The sequence below is a fragment of the Mus caroli genome, chromosome 15 (assembly GCF_900094665.2).
Source record: "Mus caroli chromosome 15, CAROLI_EIJ_v1.1, whole genome shotgun sequence".
Taxonomy (NCBI): Eukaryota; Metazoa; Chordata; class Mammalia; order Rodentia; family Muridae; genus Mus; species Mus caroli.
Window position 1 is genome coordinate 5618569 of NC_034584.1, and position 12286 is coordinate 5630854.

Genomic DNA, 12286 nt, shown 5'->3' on the forward strand with positions numbered 1-12286 from the left:
AAAAAAAAAAAGAAAACGGTAGAATGGCCACAAGGAAACTTAAAGCAAGCAAAGATGACTGGAAGTGTCCCCACAATGACTCCGACAGAACAAAGGTTTGGGAGCTGGTGGGTCCTGCAATCAATTTAGTAGGCTTGCTGCTGCTGCTGCTGCTACTACTATTTTGCTTTGAACAAAACATTTTATTTCTTTCGTGTAAGGGTGTGGAGGCTGTTAAAGTAGTTGGGTATCTCCTACCTTGTGGGTTTAAGAGAGGAAGCAGCTCAGTATTGATGGAAAATGCCTTTATGTCTGGAGCCATCTTGCCACCATTACCATTATTGTTACTATCGCAAGAATGGGATAGAATAGAACAGATAATATCCTAGGGAAAGGGGAATGATAATTCTATGAAACTCTTGTTTCAAATTCTCCTATGGCAATATAAAATATATTTCTTACTCCCTAAACAAAAATGTATGGGGAGAAAAATGTTTGCTTTGGGGTACTAAAACCACAGATTCTCAGGCTAAAGAAATTCTTTCCTCTGAACCTGTGGAATTCTGTACTTTGAACACGATTCCATGTGGATTGTGATAGCCTCTGAACTTTGGAGTTTTAGTCTGAGAGAGAACCTTTGCAGGGTCTGGAAGTTGAAGTGGCTTAACAGCCACGATAGAGCTAATCAACATATTAGTTCAAGTGCATTTTTCAAGGTGCTTACTTATTTAAAAGACAAGGAACAGGCATTTAAGAACCATGAATAAAATGTGATTGCCCTCTTTCCACTGCTGGCTCCACTTCTGCACTGTTTCCTGTTTCCTCCCAACTTCTTCCCTACTCTGGCCTGGCCCAGAGAGCCAGCCAGAACTGCCCTGCTATACGATGGGATGGTCACATAGTTTTAATCATCTCACATAAACAGATGCAGAGGAATTTAGTTGCCAGATGTGAAGCTGGAATGCAGCTCATAGTTAAAGCTTGCTTAGCAATGAAACAACAAAAGCCCTGGGCCAGTCACCAGATCTGTGTTCAGCAGGCATAGCCTGTCCAGCCCTAATCCTGTCAGAGTTATTAGCCACCTGTCCTAACAACTGCACACAAAACTCCCTGGGATAAGAATCCAGCTACACTGGAGGCCTATGCATGCTTCCGGGAGCTTGGTGGCACTCTTCTGTAGCAGCTGTCTCTCGGCTTACACCATGGGCCTCCTTCTCATCCAGAGTAATTAACAAGGGGATACTCAAGAAAGTCACTCCATGAGTAAGTGTATGCCATTGCCTTCTCTATCTCCTAATCCACAAATACCCTTAAAAGCCATGGTTATTTTCCTCTCTCACTTTAGATATTCATTTTAAGCATCAATCTTTTGTTTGTTTGTTTTGTTTTTCCGAGACAGGCTTTCTCTGTGTAGCCCTGGCTGTCCTGGAACTCACTTAGTAGACCAGGCTGCCCTCGAACTCAGAAATCCGCCTGCCTCTGCCTCCCAAGTGCTGGGATTAAAGGTGTGCACCACCACCAATCTTAAAGTCTAGGTTCATTTCTGTGCTGTCTATACAAGCACTAGGGAAGCCGAAGACAGGATCGCCTTGAGTTCAAGGTCAACCTGGACTACAAGATGAGAGTATATTAAAAAATAAAGGGAGGGAGGGGGGTCCATGTATGATACCTCACAAGCTGTCAGCACTTGTAAGGTGGGCTGAAGTAGTAGAAATGCTGAGATTTCAAGACTACATAGTGAATACAAGATTAACCAGAAGTATACAAGATTGGTCTTTAAAAAAATAAAAAAGCCAGGATAATGGTACACACCTTTAATCATAGCACTTGGAAGGCAGAGGCGGGAGGATCTCTGAGAGTTCAAGGCCAGCCTAGACTACAAAGTCCAGGATGGCCAAGCCAAAGCTAACCCTGTCTCAAAAAACAAACAAAAAACCCAAACAAAACAAGAAAAAAGAAATGCAGACTAACTGATTGGACCAGTTCAGTTCCTCTCTCCCCAACACCTTCGCTTTGCTGAGTAGCCAAGGACTCCACATATCCACTGGGATGGGAAATGAGTCACTTCTGCACGAGGGGCTCCTTCCCTCCTTCCAGCCCTGAGGACACTCAGGGTCTGAGCTACAACTAACACCTCTGTCTTCCTGGCAGGCATGTGGCTGTGTGCAGCTATTATATACTTTGTCTTTCTCTTCAACTCCATTTTGAAACTCCTAAGAGACAGCAACCCTCCCTTATGTTCTGTCTGGGTCCTCACAGCGTTTTGCTTCAAAGATGCCTTTTGTCCTACATCTGTGGACAGGTAGATGTGGAACAACACAGAGCAGTCATATTTTATAACCAAAGCTATGTACAATGGGCAAGTTAATCAAAACCTGTTCATCTTAGCAGGATCTATCTCTCACCACATTTGGTCAAACACCAAATTGCTACTATTAAAAACCCAGGCTCTAAAAATAAGAGTCACGTTAAGTTTTAAAGAAAAAGATTTCTATATGCGCAGAGTCGGATTAACATTTCTGTAGACAGAGGATGTATATCAACTGGCTTCTCAAGCCAGAGTCAGAAACCTATTATAAGCCACTGTCATACTAAGACCTTTACAGTTTTACTCAATGTTCAGATGAACACTTTAAGTAGGAATTATTGCTCCATTTCACAGATAAGGAAACTAAGGCCCAGAAAGTTCAAGTCACTTCCCAAGGTAGCTCCCAATGGCAGCATCAAGATGTAAATGTAGATTTGTCTGAACTTACTTCCATACCCCTCTAGTTAATCTCAAATATTATTATATATTCAGTTATGTTTTCACTTTGAGAAATCCCCATCTTCTGACTAAAGCCTCTTAAACTGGGACCAGAGAGACGAGCCACCATACCTGGCATTAATGTGGACTCACATGCTATAACTTGAAGATGACTCCCTTTCCTACAAAAGTATTGAGAAGCCCAAACAGAAAATATATGTTTTTGTTTGGAGACAACAGTCTCATTGCGTAGCCCTGGCTGTCCTGGAAGTCACTGTATAGGCCAGCGAGCTTCCAATTCACAGAGATCTGCCAGCTTTGGCCACCGGAGTACTGGGTTCAAAGGCATGGGACACCACAGGGGACTACAAAACAGGGATTTTCAAGCAAGCCACAGATCTGCTCACCACCTGCAGACAGCGCCAGAAGGAAGGACGGAAGAATCCATTTCTTCACGCTGGCTTTGCAAGGCTTCACTCTGATGCTTTCTTCAACCTCTTTTTCCATTCCTCACCCAATTTTAGTTTAGACTTTGGTCACCTCTTCCACTGCTTTCATCCTGACCACGGCTTATCATTCTCCTACCGCTCTACATAAATCTCTAGGGGTCTGCTGCCTATTCTCTACCCGGTACAGTTCAGCCTCAGCTAACCAATGTGTCCCTTTAGAGGGGTCACTGAGTTGGGGCGCAGATGGTCCACTCTTTTAATCCCAGAACTTGAGGCAGGCAGATCTCTGAGCTGGAGGCCAGCTTGTCTGAGTTGGAGGCCAGTGAGTTACATGACAAACAAAGAAACCCGTCTCAATGGACAACACTGAATGAGGGGAGAGGAGCGAGTGTTCCACTGAGGAAAGGTCAGCCCCACCAGAGGCCGCACCTCTCCCTACTCTGTCCACTCCCATTCTGCTTTCCTGTTCTCCAGCATCTTAAGTGGCTGTTCCCTTTACTTTAGGTCCTCTATACCAAGGGACATTTTCATGCGTATTCCTGCATTCTCCCCTCGTCTTTGCTTAAAGGTCACAGCCCAAATAAGGGTGTCAGCCAACACCCAGTTTGCAATCTATCTTCAGATTCCAAGACTTCCATTTTTCCTCAGTTTGACCCCCTCTTTGTTTTTAGCCACGTTGGCCTAACGTATTACATAAAGTACCATATCCATTGGACCTCCAGGATTTCCTCACTAGAATGGAAGTTCTAGAATGTGTCTGTTTTGTTCACTGCTATTATTCGGAGCCACTATACTGTGGAGGACAGTGTGCTCTCAAAAACACTTCCTGAATCACTCTTTTGAGACAGGGTTTCTCTGTGTAGCCCTGGCTGTCCTGGAACTCACTCTGTAGACCAGGCTCGCCTCAGAAATCCGCCTTCCTCTGCCTCCCAAGTGCTGGGATTAAAGGCATGTGCCACCACTGCCTGGCCCTGAATCACTTTTTTAAATGACTAGGGGGTAGGGGTGGGGAAACCTTGACAAGCCTCAGGTCAACACACTATATTTACCCTAAGGCTGCAGTCCTTGAGTCTGGATCCACCCTGGAGGCACTTTATTTAAAAATGTTTTGTTATTTAAAATGTTATTTAAAAATGTGAATCTGGGAAATCAAGGAGTGGGAGTCACTCGTGAGAGAATACTTTCAGGTAAATTCTGATTTCATCAATTCACCCTGCCTCCTGGAGACAGAACTGAGAAGAAAGCTGACATTATAAATCTATTACAATAATCCAGGAAGAGATGATGAAAGCTTGAAACAGTTGCCACACAAGAGTGAAAGACACAGTGACTAGCTGGGTAGAGGGGGCAGTGGGGATGAGACCACATTTCAGGGTTCTATGACTGTAGATGCAATGTCACAGTAAGGGAAGCGCCACACCCCCAGGGCCTGCTTGCAAGTGGAGCAATCTAAGTCTCTTCTACTTAGTAACATTTACCTTCCTAATGTGCCTACCAATAATCTAAGCTATTCTCATACAAAGCTTGCTCAGATACAAAGAAGTATATCAGAGACAAAAGGGGACCATCTAAGATCCCTGCTTCTGTTCCCATATGTCAGTGTACTGAGCTGGACTTTGAGCAGGAAGATTCCTTTCTAAGGAAAAGGGCAGGAAAAAAGTTTCAAGTCAATTGTTGACCACAAGATAAAGACCAACCAAGATTCCTGAAGACTTAATGACTGGAATCCATTTCACTGCCACACTTCCAAACTAGGCAATTTTAGGCACTGATCCAAAAGATTCCCCAAGGAAATAATTCAATCAAATCTAGTTAAAACAAAATAGTTCAACCCATTACATATACAATTTGGATCTCGGTGTCACGCCTTACCTGGAAAGTTCTCCCGGTTGAGCTTAGGCCGACGGATGATCACAAAGTCTTTGTCACTCCCTTTGCTCTTGACTCGTTTCCTTGGAGGGCTCTGGGGGTGGCCGAGGTTTGAGAGCAGTCCATGTGGGATGTTCTCACTGTCCACCTCCTCCTTCTCCAAGGCCGAGACACCCATGCCTGACAGCAGTTCAGAAGTCTTGCTGGAATCCCATCCCCACGTGAAGCTGGTGGTGACGTTGCTACTCTGGTCCGGAATCTCCTGAAGGTGCTTCCTGCAGAAGGGCAGACATTCTCTATTCCTTTTGAAAATACACCCCTAAATAAATCCAAGGTAGGCATGAAAGAAGAGTCAAGAATGGAGTGGAGAAAAGTCCCAGCAAGTGACAGTACTGCATTTTTAAAACGTGCCTACAAGCCAGAGAAATCCAAGAATGAAAGAGAAAAATCGGGAACACATATACTTCGAAAGGCTTTGGGATTTATGGTCACGCAGAAGGCCTCAATAATTTCTTCCCGTGGAGGGAAAAAGAGGGACGGCGCTCATACCATGACTCAAAGTAGCGGAAGGAAAACTTAATTAGGAAGCCAAATTAAACTGCACATTGATATTCGCACTAAAGTATTCATCCATCCTTTTTCTCTAAGCAACCATTCACATAACCAGATTATTTGAACAAGAAGCAACATTCGCGGCCTAAAAGAATTCAAACGGTTCATTCATGTTTTGCCCGTTTTTTTTTTTTTTTTTTTTTTTTGCAATCGGTTTACCTGTGCATGGTGTCCACTGATTCAGGAGTTTTGAATGCTTGAATTAATTGAAGAGCTGCCTGCCTTCCAGACTCCTGTTTTAGCGCTCGGCTTAGAGTGATCCCCGGGGCCCCAGCAGTTGGACCCGCGAACTAGCAACGTTCCATCACCACCGCGCGCGCGGAGTTCTGCATCCCGCTCTCCAGCAGCCGCCTTCTGACGCCCCGTTGCCTGCTGGGAATTGTAGTTCCGAGCCTAGCTCGTAGTCCTGCCTGGGTTCCTCCACTCTGATTTCGGACCAACCCTCCAGATACCCACAACTCCCTGCGGCGCCGGGCGGGATTGAAGGAGGAGGAGGAGGAGGAGGAGGACAGGCAGGCGGAAGTGGGTGGAGCTCCGGCTGGCTGGGAAATGTCAGCCGATTGACTGGGAGCGGGTTTTCCTTTTCCCGGAGCTCACGGGCCTTCGGGTGATCACCGCCACGGTCGCCCGGGACTGAAGGATTCGTGACCCCGGCAGGCTGCGGCGGACGCGAAGCTTCTGAGTCCCTTCCAGACGCTGTCTGGCGAGGTCCGACGGTGAGCGTGAGGGGGGCGGGGACGCGTGAGGTGCGTCAGGGTCTGGGGTCCCGGCCCAGTCCCTGGCGGACATAGACTTGGGGGGAGCTCCAGATGGTGAGTGGCCGCCGCCGCCAGCCCATCTCCGGGGTCTCGATGGCCAGCCAGGTGAGAGGCTGCGGGTGGCACTCCTGCCATTCGCCTTCCTCCACCTGGCAGTGGGCGGCCCTTAGGACTGGGTCTGTGGACGCGATCCTTTCCTCACTTGTAAACTAGGCTCGAGGACGCGGCACACCCCACGGGCTGGCACTGAAGATCAAATCAGCGTGCGAGGGGAAGCCTTTTTCGAGCTAAAGCGCAGTTCCAAGAGGAGCGATGTTTATTTTTAAGGCGGCAGGAGCCAGCAGTGGTTCCCGCGTGCATCCTCTTGGATCCTTGATGAGTCTCCCAAATGCCAAAGGGAAAAAGGGAGGCTCCGCTTGCAAGGAGAGACCACCCTGAAAGCTGTTTAGGTGCCTCTGACTCAACCCACAGCCTGTCTTAAAATCTCTCTGCCTAGAAACGATGCTAATTTAGCCTCTGAAGAGGTCGGGGGCGATTAGATTAGAATGACCATGCAAAATTCAGGTGTGCAAACTGTGCAACAGGGGAGAGGGTAGGGGGATGCATTTCTAGTCCGGTAAAAATGAAGATTTATAGAGTTGAAAAAAAGCAGGCCACCTTCATCAAAAACATTAGAATATTGGTTTAGTATGTTAGATTGCATACACTTGTGTTTCTTTGTGGGGAGAGCAAGCTTCGTTTTATAGTGGAATTAAATCCTTCATGCTCAGTTTTGTCTTTGTTTCTAGCATAGTCTTTGCATCAGTTACTTCTTGAGAGGAAGAGATTCATGAACTTTTATTCCTGTGAGATTGGTGTAAAAAAAAAAAAAAGACCTTTTTGCAAATTGGTTTTACTTGAAAAGAAAGACTAGGAGAATAAGTATGTATTCACAGTCTGCTATGGAAAGTATCTTAAAATGAGACCTTCTGAAATAGTGTATAAAGTTATCTTTTGTTCCTTTGAAAAACTCATTTGCCTTCTCTTGAACTTTGTCCTTTGTAAGGATGTAACTCATTCAAGAGTAAACTGTAGTAAATATAAAACAAAACCTTGTTCAGCCCTGAATTCAGTTAAGAGTTACCAGAGACCTTAGGATATTTAAATTGGTGGGCACAAGGTTCTCTCTAGGAAAGGAAAGCCTATCAACTTTGAAATTAGGAGCCTGCTGATTTGCCATGATAATGAAACCGGTTTTCTTTTGCATTTCTTCTAATCACAGCTATTTCCATAATATACTGAAAAGAGACAGGGTTTCTCTGTGTAGCCCTGGCTGTCCTGGAACTCACTCTGTAGACCAGGCTGGCCTCAAACTCAGAAATCCGCCTGCCTCTGCCTCCCGAGTGCTGGGATTAAAGGCGTGCGCCACCACACCCGGCTGAGTATTGTGTCTTGATTCGTCTTGATTCATTTTGAAGACTAGTAGAATATTTTTAAATTATTTGTTATGAAAATGGAACCATAGAAATTATTTAAAACAAATTGTATTTTAAACAGATGTCTGGATTGGAGAGGAGACATGAAATTGAAATCTATTCTCTGTGGTCAGGGTACCTTACTTTGTTTTGTACATACTGGTGTGAGAACTTGGGTAAATGACATATCCACTCTGCCATCTACTCCTTATTAAGCAAAAATTCTAACAATCTTTTCTCATTAGTTTGTAGGAACTAACTAAACAAAACAATGTACGGTGTAATATAGTAAACATACATTAAATCTTCAAGTTCCTTTGTAAAAACAATACTTTGTGAGAAAGGAATCTCTAGATGCCAAAGTAATTGGTATTGGAATTCTTACAGTTCCTACAACTGAAATCCTCAAGGGTTTGTGGAGAGTTTAGAGTTCTCCTTACCCACTGACCTGGTTGCCAACTTCAGCTCTCAAGCCTTGCCAAAGATGAACCATCTGCGCCCGCCTCTTGTCACACTTAGGATCCTAGACACCTGGTTTGTCAGTTTCAAAACATAGGTTCTTGAGTTATCTAACTTTCATTATGCCATATAGATGAGTTAAAATACTTATTTACATTAATACTGCAACTGGGGTGTGGCTCAATAGCAGACAGTCTATATTTAGGCATCTGAAGGCCCTGGATAAAAGAAAAAATTAATATCAATTCTGGTGAATCTTTAGCTCTTGATGGCCACATTTCTTATTGATTTCAGAGTTTGGGGGTTTGACAGATTTCTGTCAGGGTTTTGCTTGTTTGTGTTCTCATCAGTTGCTTCTGTGCCTTGCTCTTTTTTCTCATTCTCTTTGGCTTAAGCGCCTTCTCTCTCCTGACCTCTCTGGTTTTGAACATTTGAAATTCCGAAATTATCTTAACCTTAATTTTTTTTTTCACACTGAGCATGTAGAACTTTTAACAACACAACATACATAGAAGACAGTACTCCTGAACCATTAATTTTAGCAAGATGGTTATAAAAGGCATTTGAAAATAATAGCAAATAGGAAAAGGTGGCGTTGGATTTTAAATACTTAAGGCTTTTGTACCCGATGTTTTAAAGGGTTCACTCTGACTACTTGTACATTAAAGTTTCATCAGTTAAGTCAGTTGGCATTTTATTTTGAGTAAAATCAACTTTTCTTCTATGGTATTAATGCCAACCCATGAAAACTAGGATGCTTCCAAATACGAATTATCATCTCCCTAAACCTATTAATGTTTGAAAAAATATGTCAACCTTTGTTGTGGTCAAAGGCACACTTTCCCTTTGGCTCTTGAAATCTTTTGCAGAGTTATACATAGTTACGACTCCACACATTTTCTACAGTAATGAACCCATTCTGATTATGTGCCTAAATGATTGACCTCTTCTTCCTGTCTGGCTTTGGGGTGCTAGATGCATCTTCTTGACATGGTTCTGAATTGTACTTATTCTCCTGCAAGCAAACAGATGAAGAACTGCTTAGGTGCCTTGCAAACTGAATGCCAGTTTGTTGTAAGGGAGCAATTGTTATTGTGAGCCTGACTCATGTCTTAGAAAGGGATAAGGGCGCACTCTGGGGCTATGGTATCACCACAGATGGTGAAAAGTAAAATGCAGTTGCGTCCCTTTCTTATAGATATACTTTTTTGAGGAAAGCTGATGGCTGAGGGTAAAATCAATACCTTGAGACTTTTGGAGCAGGTAGATATTTTCTAGAAGACAAAGGTAAGCAGCTAGCACATTGTCTTAGTTAGGGTTTCATAGCTGTGAAGAGACACTTTGACCAAGGCAACTCTTATAAGAGAAAACATTTACCCTGGGGGCTGGCTTACAACTTCAGAGGTTTAGACCATTATCATCATGGCAGGAAGCATGACAGCTTGCAGACAAGGTGTTGGTGAAGAAGCTGAAAGAGTTCTATATGTTGATCTAAAGGCAGCCAGAAGAAGAATATCTTCTGTAGACAGCCTGGAGACTGGAATTCTACACTGGGAGAAGCTTAAGCATAGGAGACCTCAAAGCAAGACAGGAAACCAGCTGGGCAAACTCTAAACTCTGTATCTCCATGTTTGATGTCAAAGGGTCTTTAGGTCTCCAATTCCTTTTTCTTCTTTGTTGCCTATCACACCAAGCCTGGATTTAAGTTCTGATTCACCTAGAACCTACTCTGTCCCAGGCTGGCTTTGAACTCAGAGATCTGTATGGTTTTATCTCCTGGGATTACAAATGTGTATCACCATACCTGGATCTAAACTTAGCTGGGTAGGATCTAGGCCAAAGTCCCACTCCCTTAATCTGCTATCTCCTAGAACACAGGATTTGGCTCCGTTTTACTTACTGGTGCCCCTTTAATACTTGAACCATATATTTGTTATTTTTCCTTTCTCAACTTTCTCCTTTTTATCAGAGTGATCTTTTCATAAGAGTGAATTTTTGTAACCACACAGTGGAATTTACCCCAGACTGTTTTGAGACTTCCTTAATTGTCAATGCAATTAATCTAAATCTCTTCTTTTACCTTATCCGTAGGCAGAATCCTCAGACAAGGGCAAAAAGTAGCCACCTTCTTCACCAGAATACCACAAAAGTGGTCTCTAGGCCACATACTGAAATTCTCCACTGAAACTTCTCGGGCCAGGTCCACACAATTTAACCTCACTTAAAGTATTCCATTGCTTTCCAAATCCACATTCTTCCAAACAAAAGCATGGTCAGGCCTATCACAGCAATACCTTACTTGTACCAACTTCTGTCTTAGTTAGGATTTTACTGCTGTGAACAGACACCATGACCAAGGACAGCATTTAATTGGGGCTGGCTTACAGGTTCAGAGATTCAGTCCAGTATCACCAAGGCAGCAGGAGCATGGCAGCATCCAGGCAGGCATGATGCAGGAGGAGTTGAGAGGTCTACTTCTTCATCTGAAGGCTACTAGTAGAAAACTAACTTTCAGGCAGCTAGGGTGAGGGTCTCTTAAGCCCATGTCCACAGTGACACATCCACTTCAGCCACACCTTCTAATAGAGCTAGTCTCTAGGCATATACAAACCATTACAGAAGTTAAAAATCATTTGCTGATGTTCCTATTGTACATTTACAATTTAAAAATATTTTCCAGGTAGGTGAGGTAGTACCTGCCTGTAATCCCAGCACTTGAGGTATTCAAGGTCATTCTTATTAGAACTGATGGTGATTCATGAAACCCTATTTCAAACAAACCAAACAACAAAATTGTCTCAATACTGAGGAAGTAGTTCAGAGCCAGTCTGGTCTATATAATGAATTGAGGTTAGCCTGGGCTCCATACCAAGACCATGTCTTAAAACCTTAGAAAAAACAAAATGACATTACCCAGTATCCACTGGTAAGACCAACTATGGTGCCATATGGCTGTCACCTCAGCATCCAAATAATTCACAGTAGCAGATGGATGCGCCCAACTCGGCTCTGTCGTGATTTTCAGTCCAGTGTGTTAGTAGAGACAGTAAGAACCTTTTGCAGCAGTAATAATATAATAATAATAAATAATAAGTAATAGTAGCAGCAGTGGCAGCAGCTTCTTTGTACATAAAATAGAGAAGTAGCTTTTTAAAGAGAAAGTAAGCTTTATACAGATTAGTGGGAAATGGTAACTGCAAAGCCGATTGTAACAAGCTTTCAATCATGAAAGTTGAGTTTGACAAAGCACAAAAGGATTTCAAAGAAGTCACTGTTGAATGTTTCTGGTGGTGACTTCTTTCAGAAAATGTTGAATTCTTGGCTATGGATGGTCTTAGAAAGCTTTAGTAAATGTCTAACTTCCTAAGATAAACTTAATATCTAATTGTCTAGGATAACTTACTTCTATAAAATATTTTGCCAAGGACCCCCCAACCAAGAAGCTATTTGCAGTTGATAGCTGCTGGAAAAGGAAAAACATCAGTTTTCTCCAATGGAGTGTCATTAGATATATCAACCACACTCCAGGGCAGCCTCGTGCCCTAGAGTAGTTGGCCAACACAAATAGACTCCTATGCTTTTTGTTGTCTCTGTCTCTATCTCTGTCTGTCTGTCTGTCTGTCTGTCTGTCTCTCTCTCTCTGTATGTATGAGTTTCTGTCTCTCTTTGTCTCTGTGTGTATGTACCCTTTGTTTGGTATTTTTATTTTACAGTTTTTTTATTTTGATTTTTGGTTTTTTTGTTTTATGTTCTTTGCAGAGAGAGAACATGAAGTTGGGTAGATAGGGGAAATGAGGATCTGGGAGGAGTTGGGAGAGGAGAAACAATATGATCAAAATATATTGTATATAAATATATATATATATATTTTTTTTTTTTTTTGGTTTTTCGAGACAGGGTTTCTCTGTATAGCCCGGCTGTCCTGGAACTCACTTTGTAGACCAGGCTGGCCTCGAACTC

The 12286-nt window shown here is 43.2% G+C and overlaps 2 protein-coding genes across 6 annotated transcripts in view; one reads left to right on the forward strand and one right to left on the reverse strand.

Moving 5' to 3' along the window:
- Positions 1–12286, reverse strand: part of Skp2 (S-phase kinase associated protein 2) — a 44033-nt gene that overhangs the window by 24005 nt on the left and 7742 nt on the right. Inside the window, exons 1-2 of one of the 2 annotated variants that reach the window (XM_021183335.2) lie at positions 5815–5987; positions 5047–5318 (exon numbers count right to left, since the gene is read on the reverse strand). In XM_021183335.2, the coding sequence (XP_021038994.1) occupies positions 5047–5318; positions 5815–5822 (280 nt within the window). In that variant the 5' untranslated portion in view covers positions 5823–5987. Of the gene's footprint in view, positions 1–5046; positions 5319–5814; positions 5988–12286 lie in introns of those variants that run through there. The other variant, XM_021183336.2, reaches the window with a different exon arrangement.
- The window catches only part of Lmbrd2 (LMBR1 domain containing 2), a 60178-nt gene continuing 54070 nt past the window's right edge, over positions 6179–12286 (forward strand). For 3 of the 4 annotated variants that reach the window (XM_021183333.2, XM_021183334.2, XM_029469677.1), the window contains exon 1: positions 6179–6371. The gene's annotated coding sequence lies outside the window, so the exon portion shown is untranslated. The remainder of the gene's footprint in view (positions 6372–12286) is intronic. The other variant, XM_029469678.1, reaches the window with a different exon arrangement.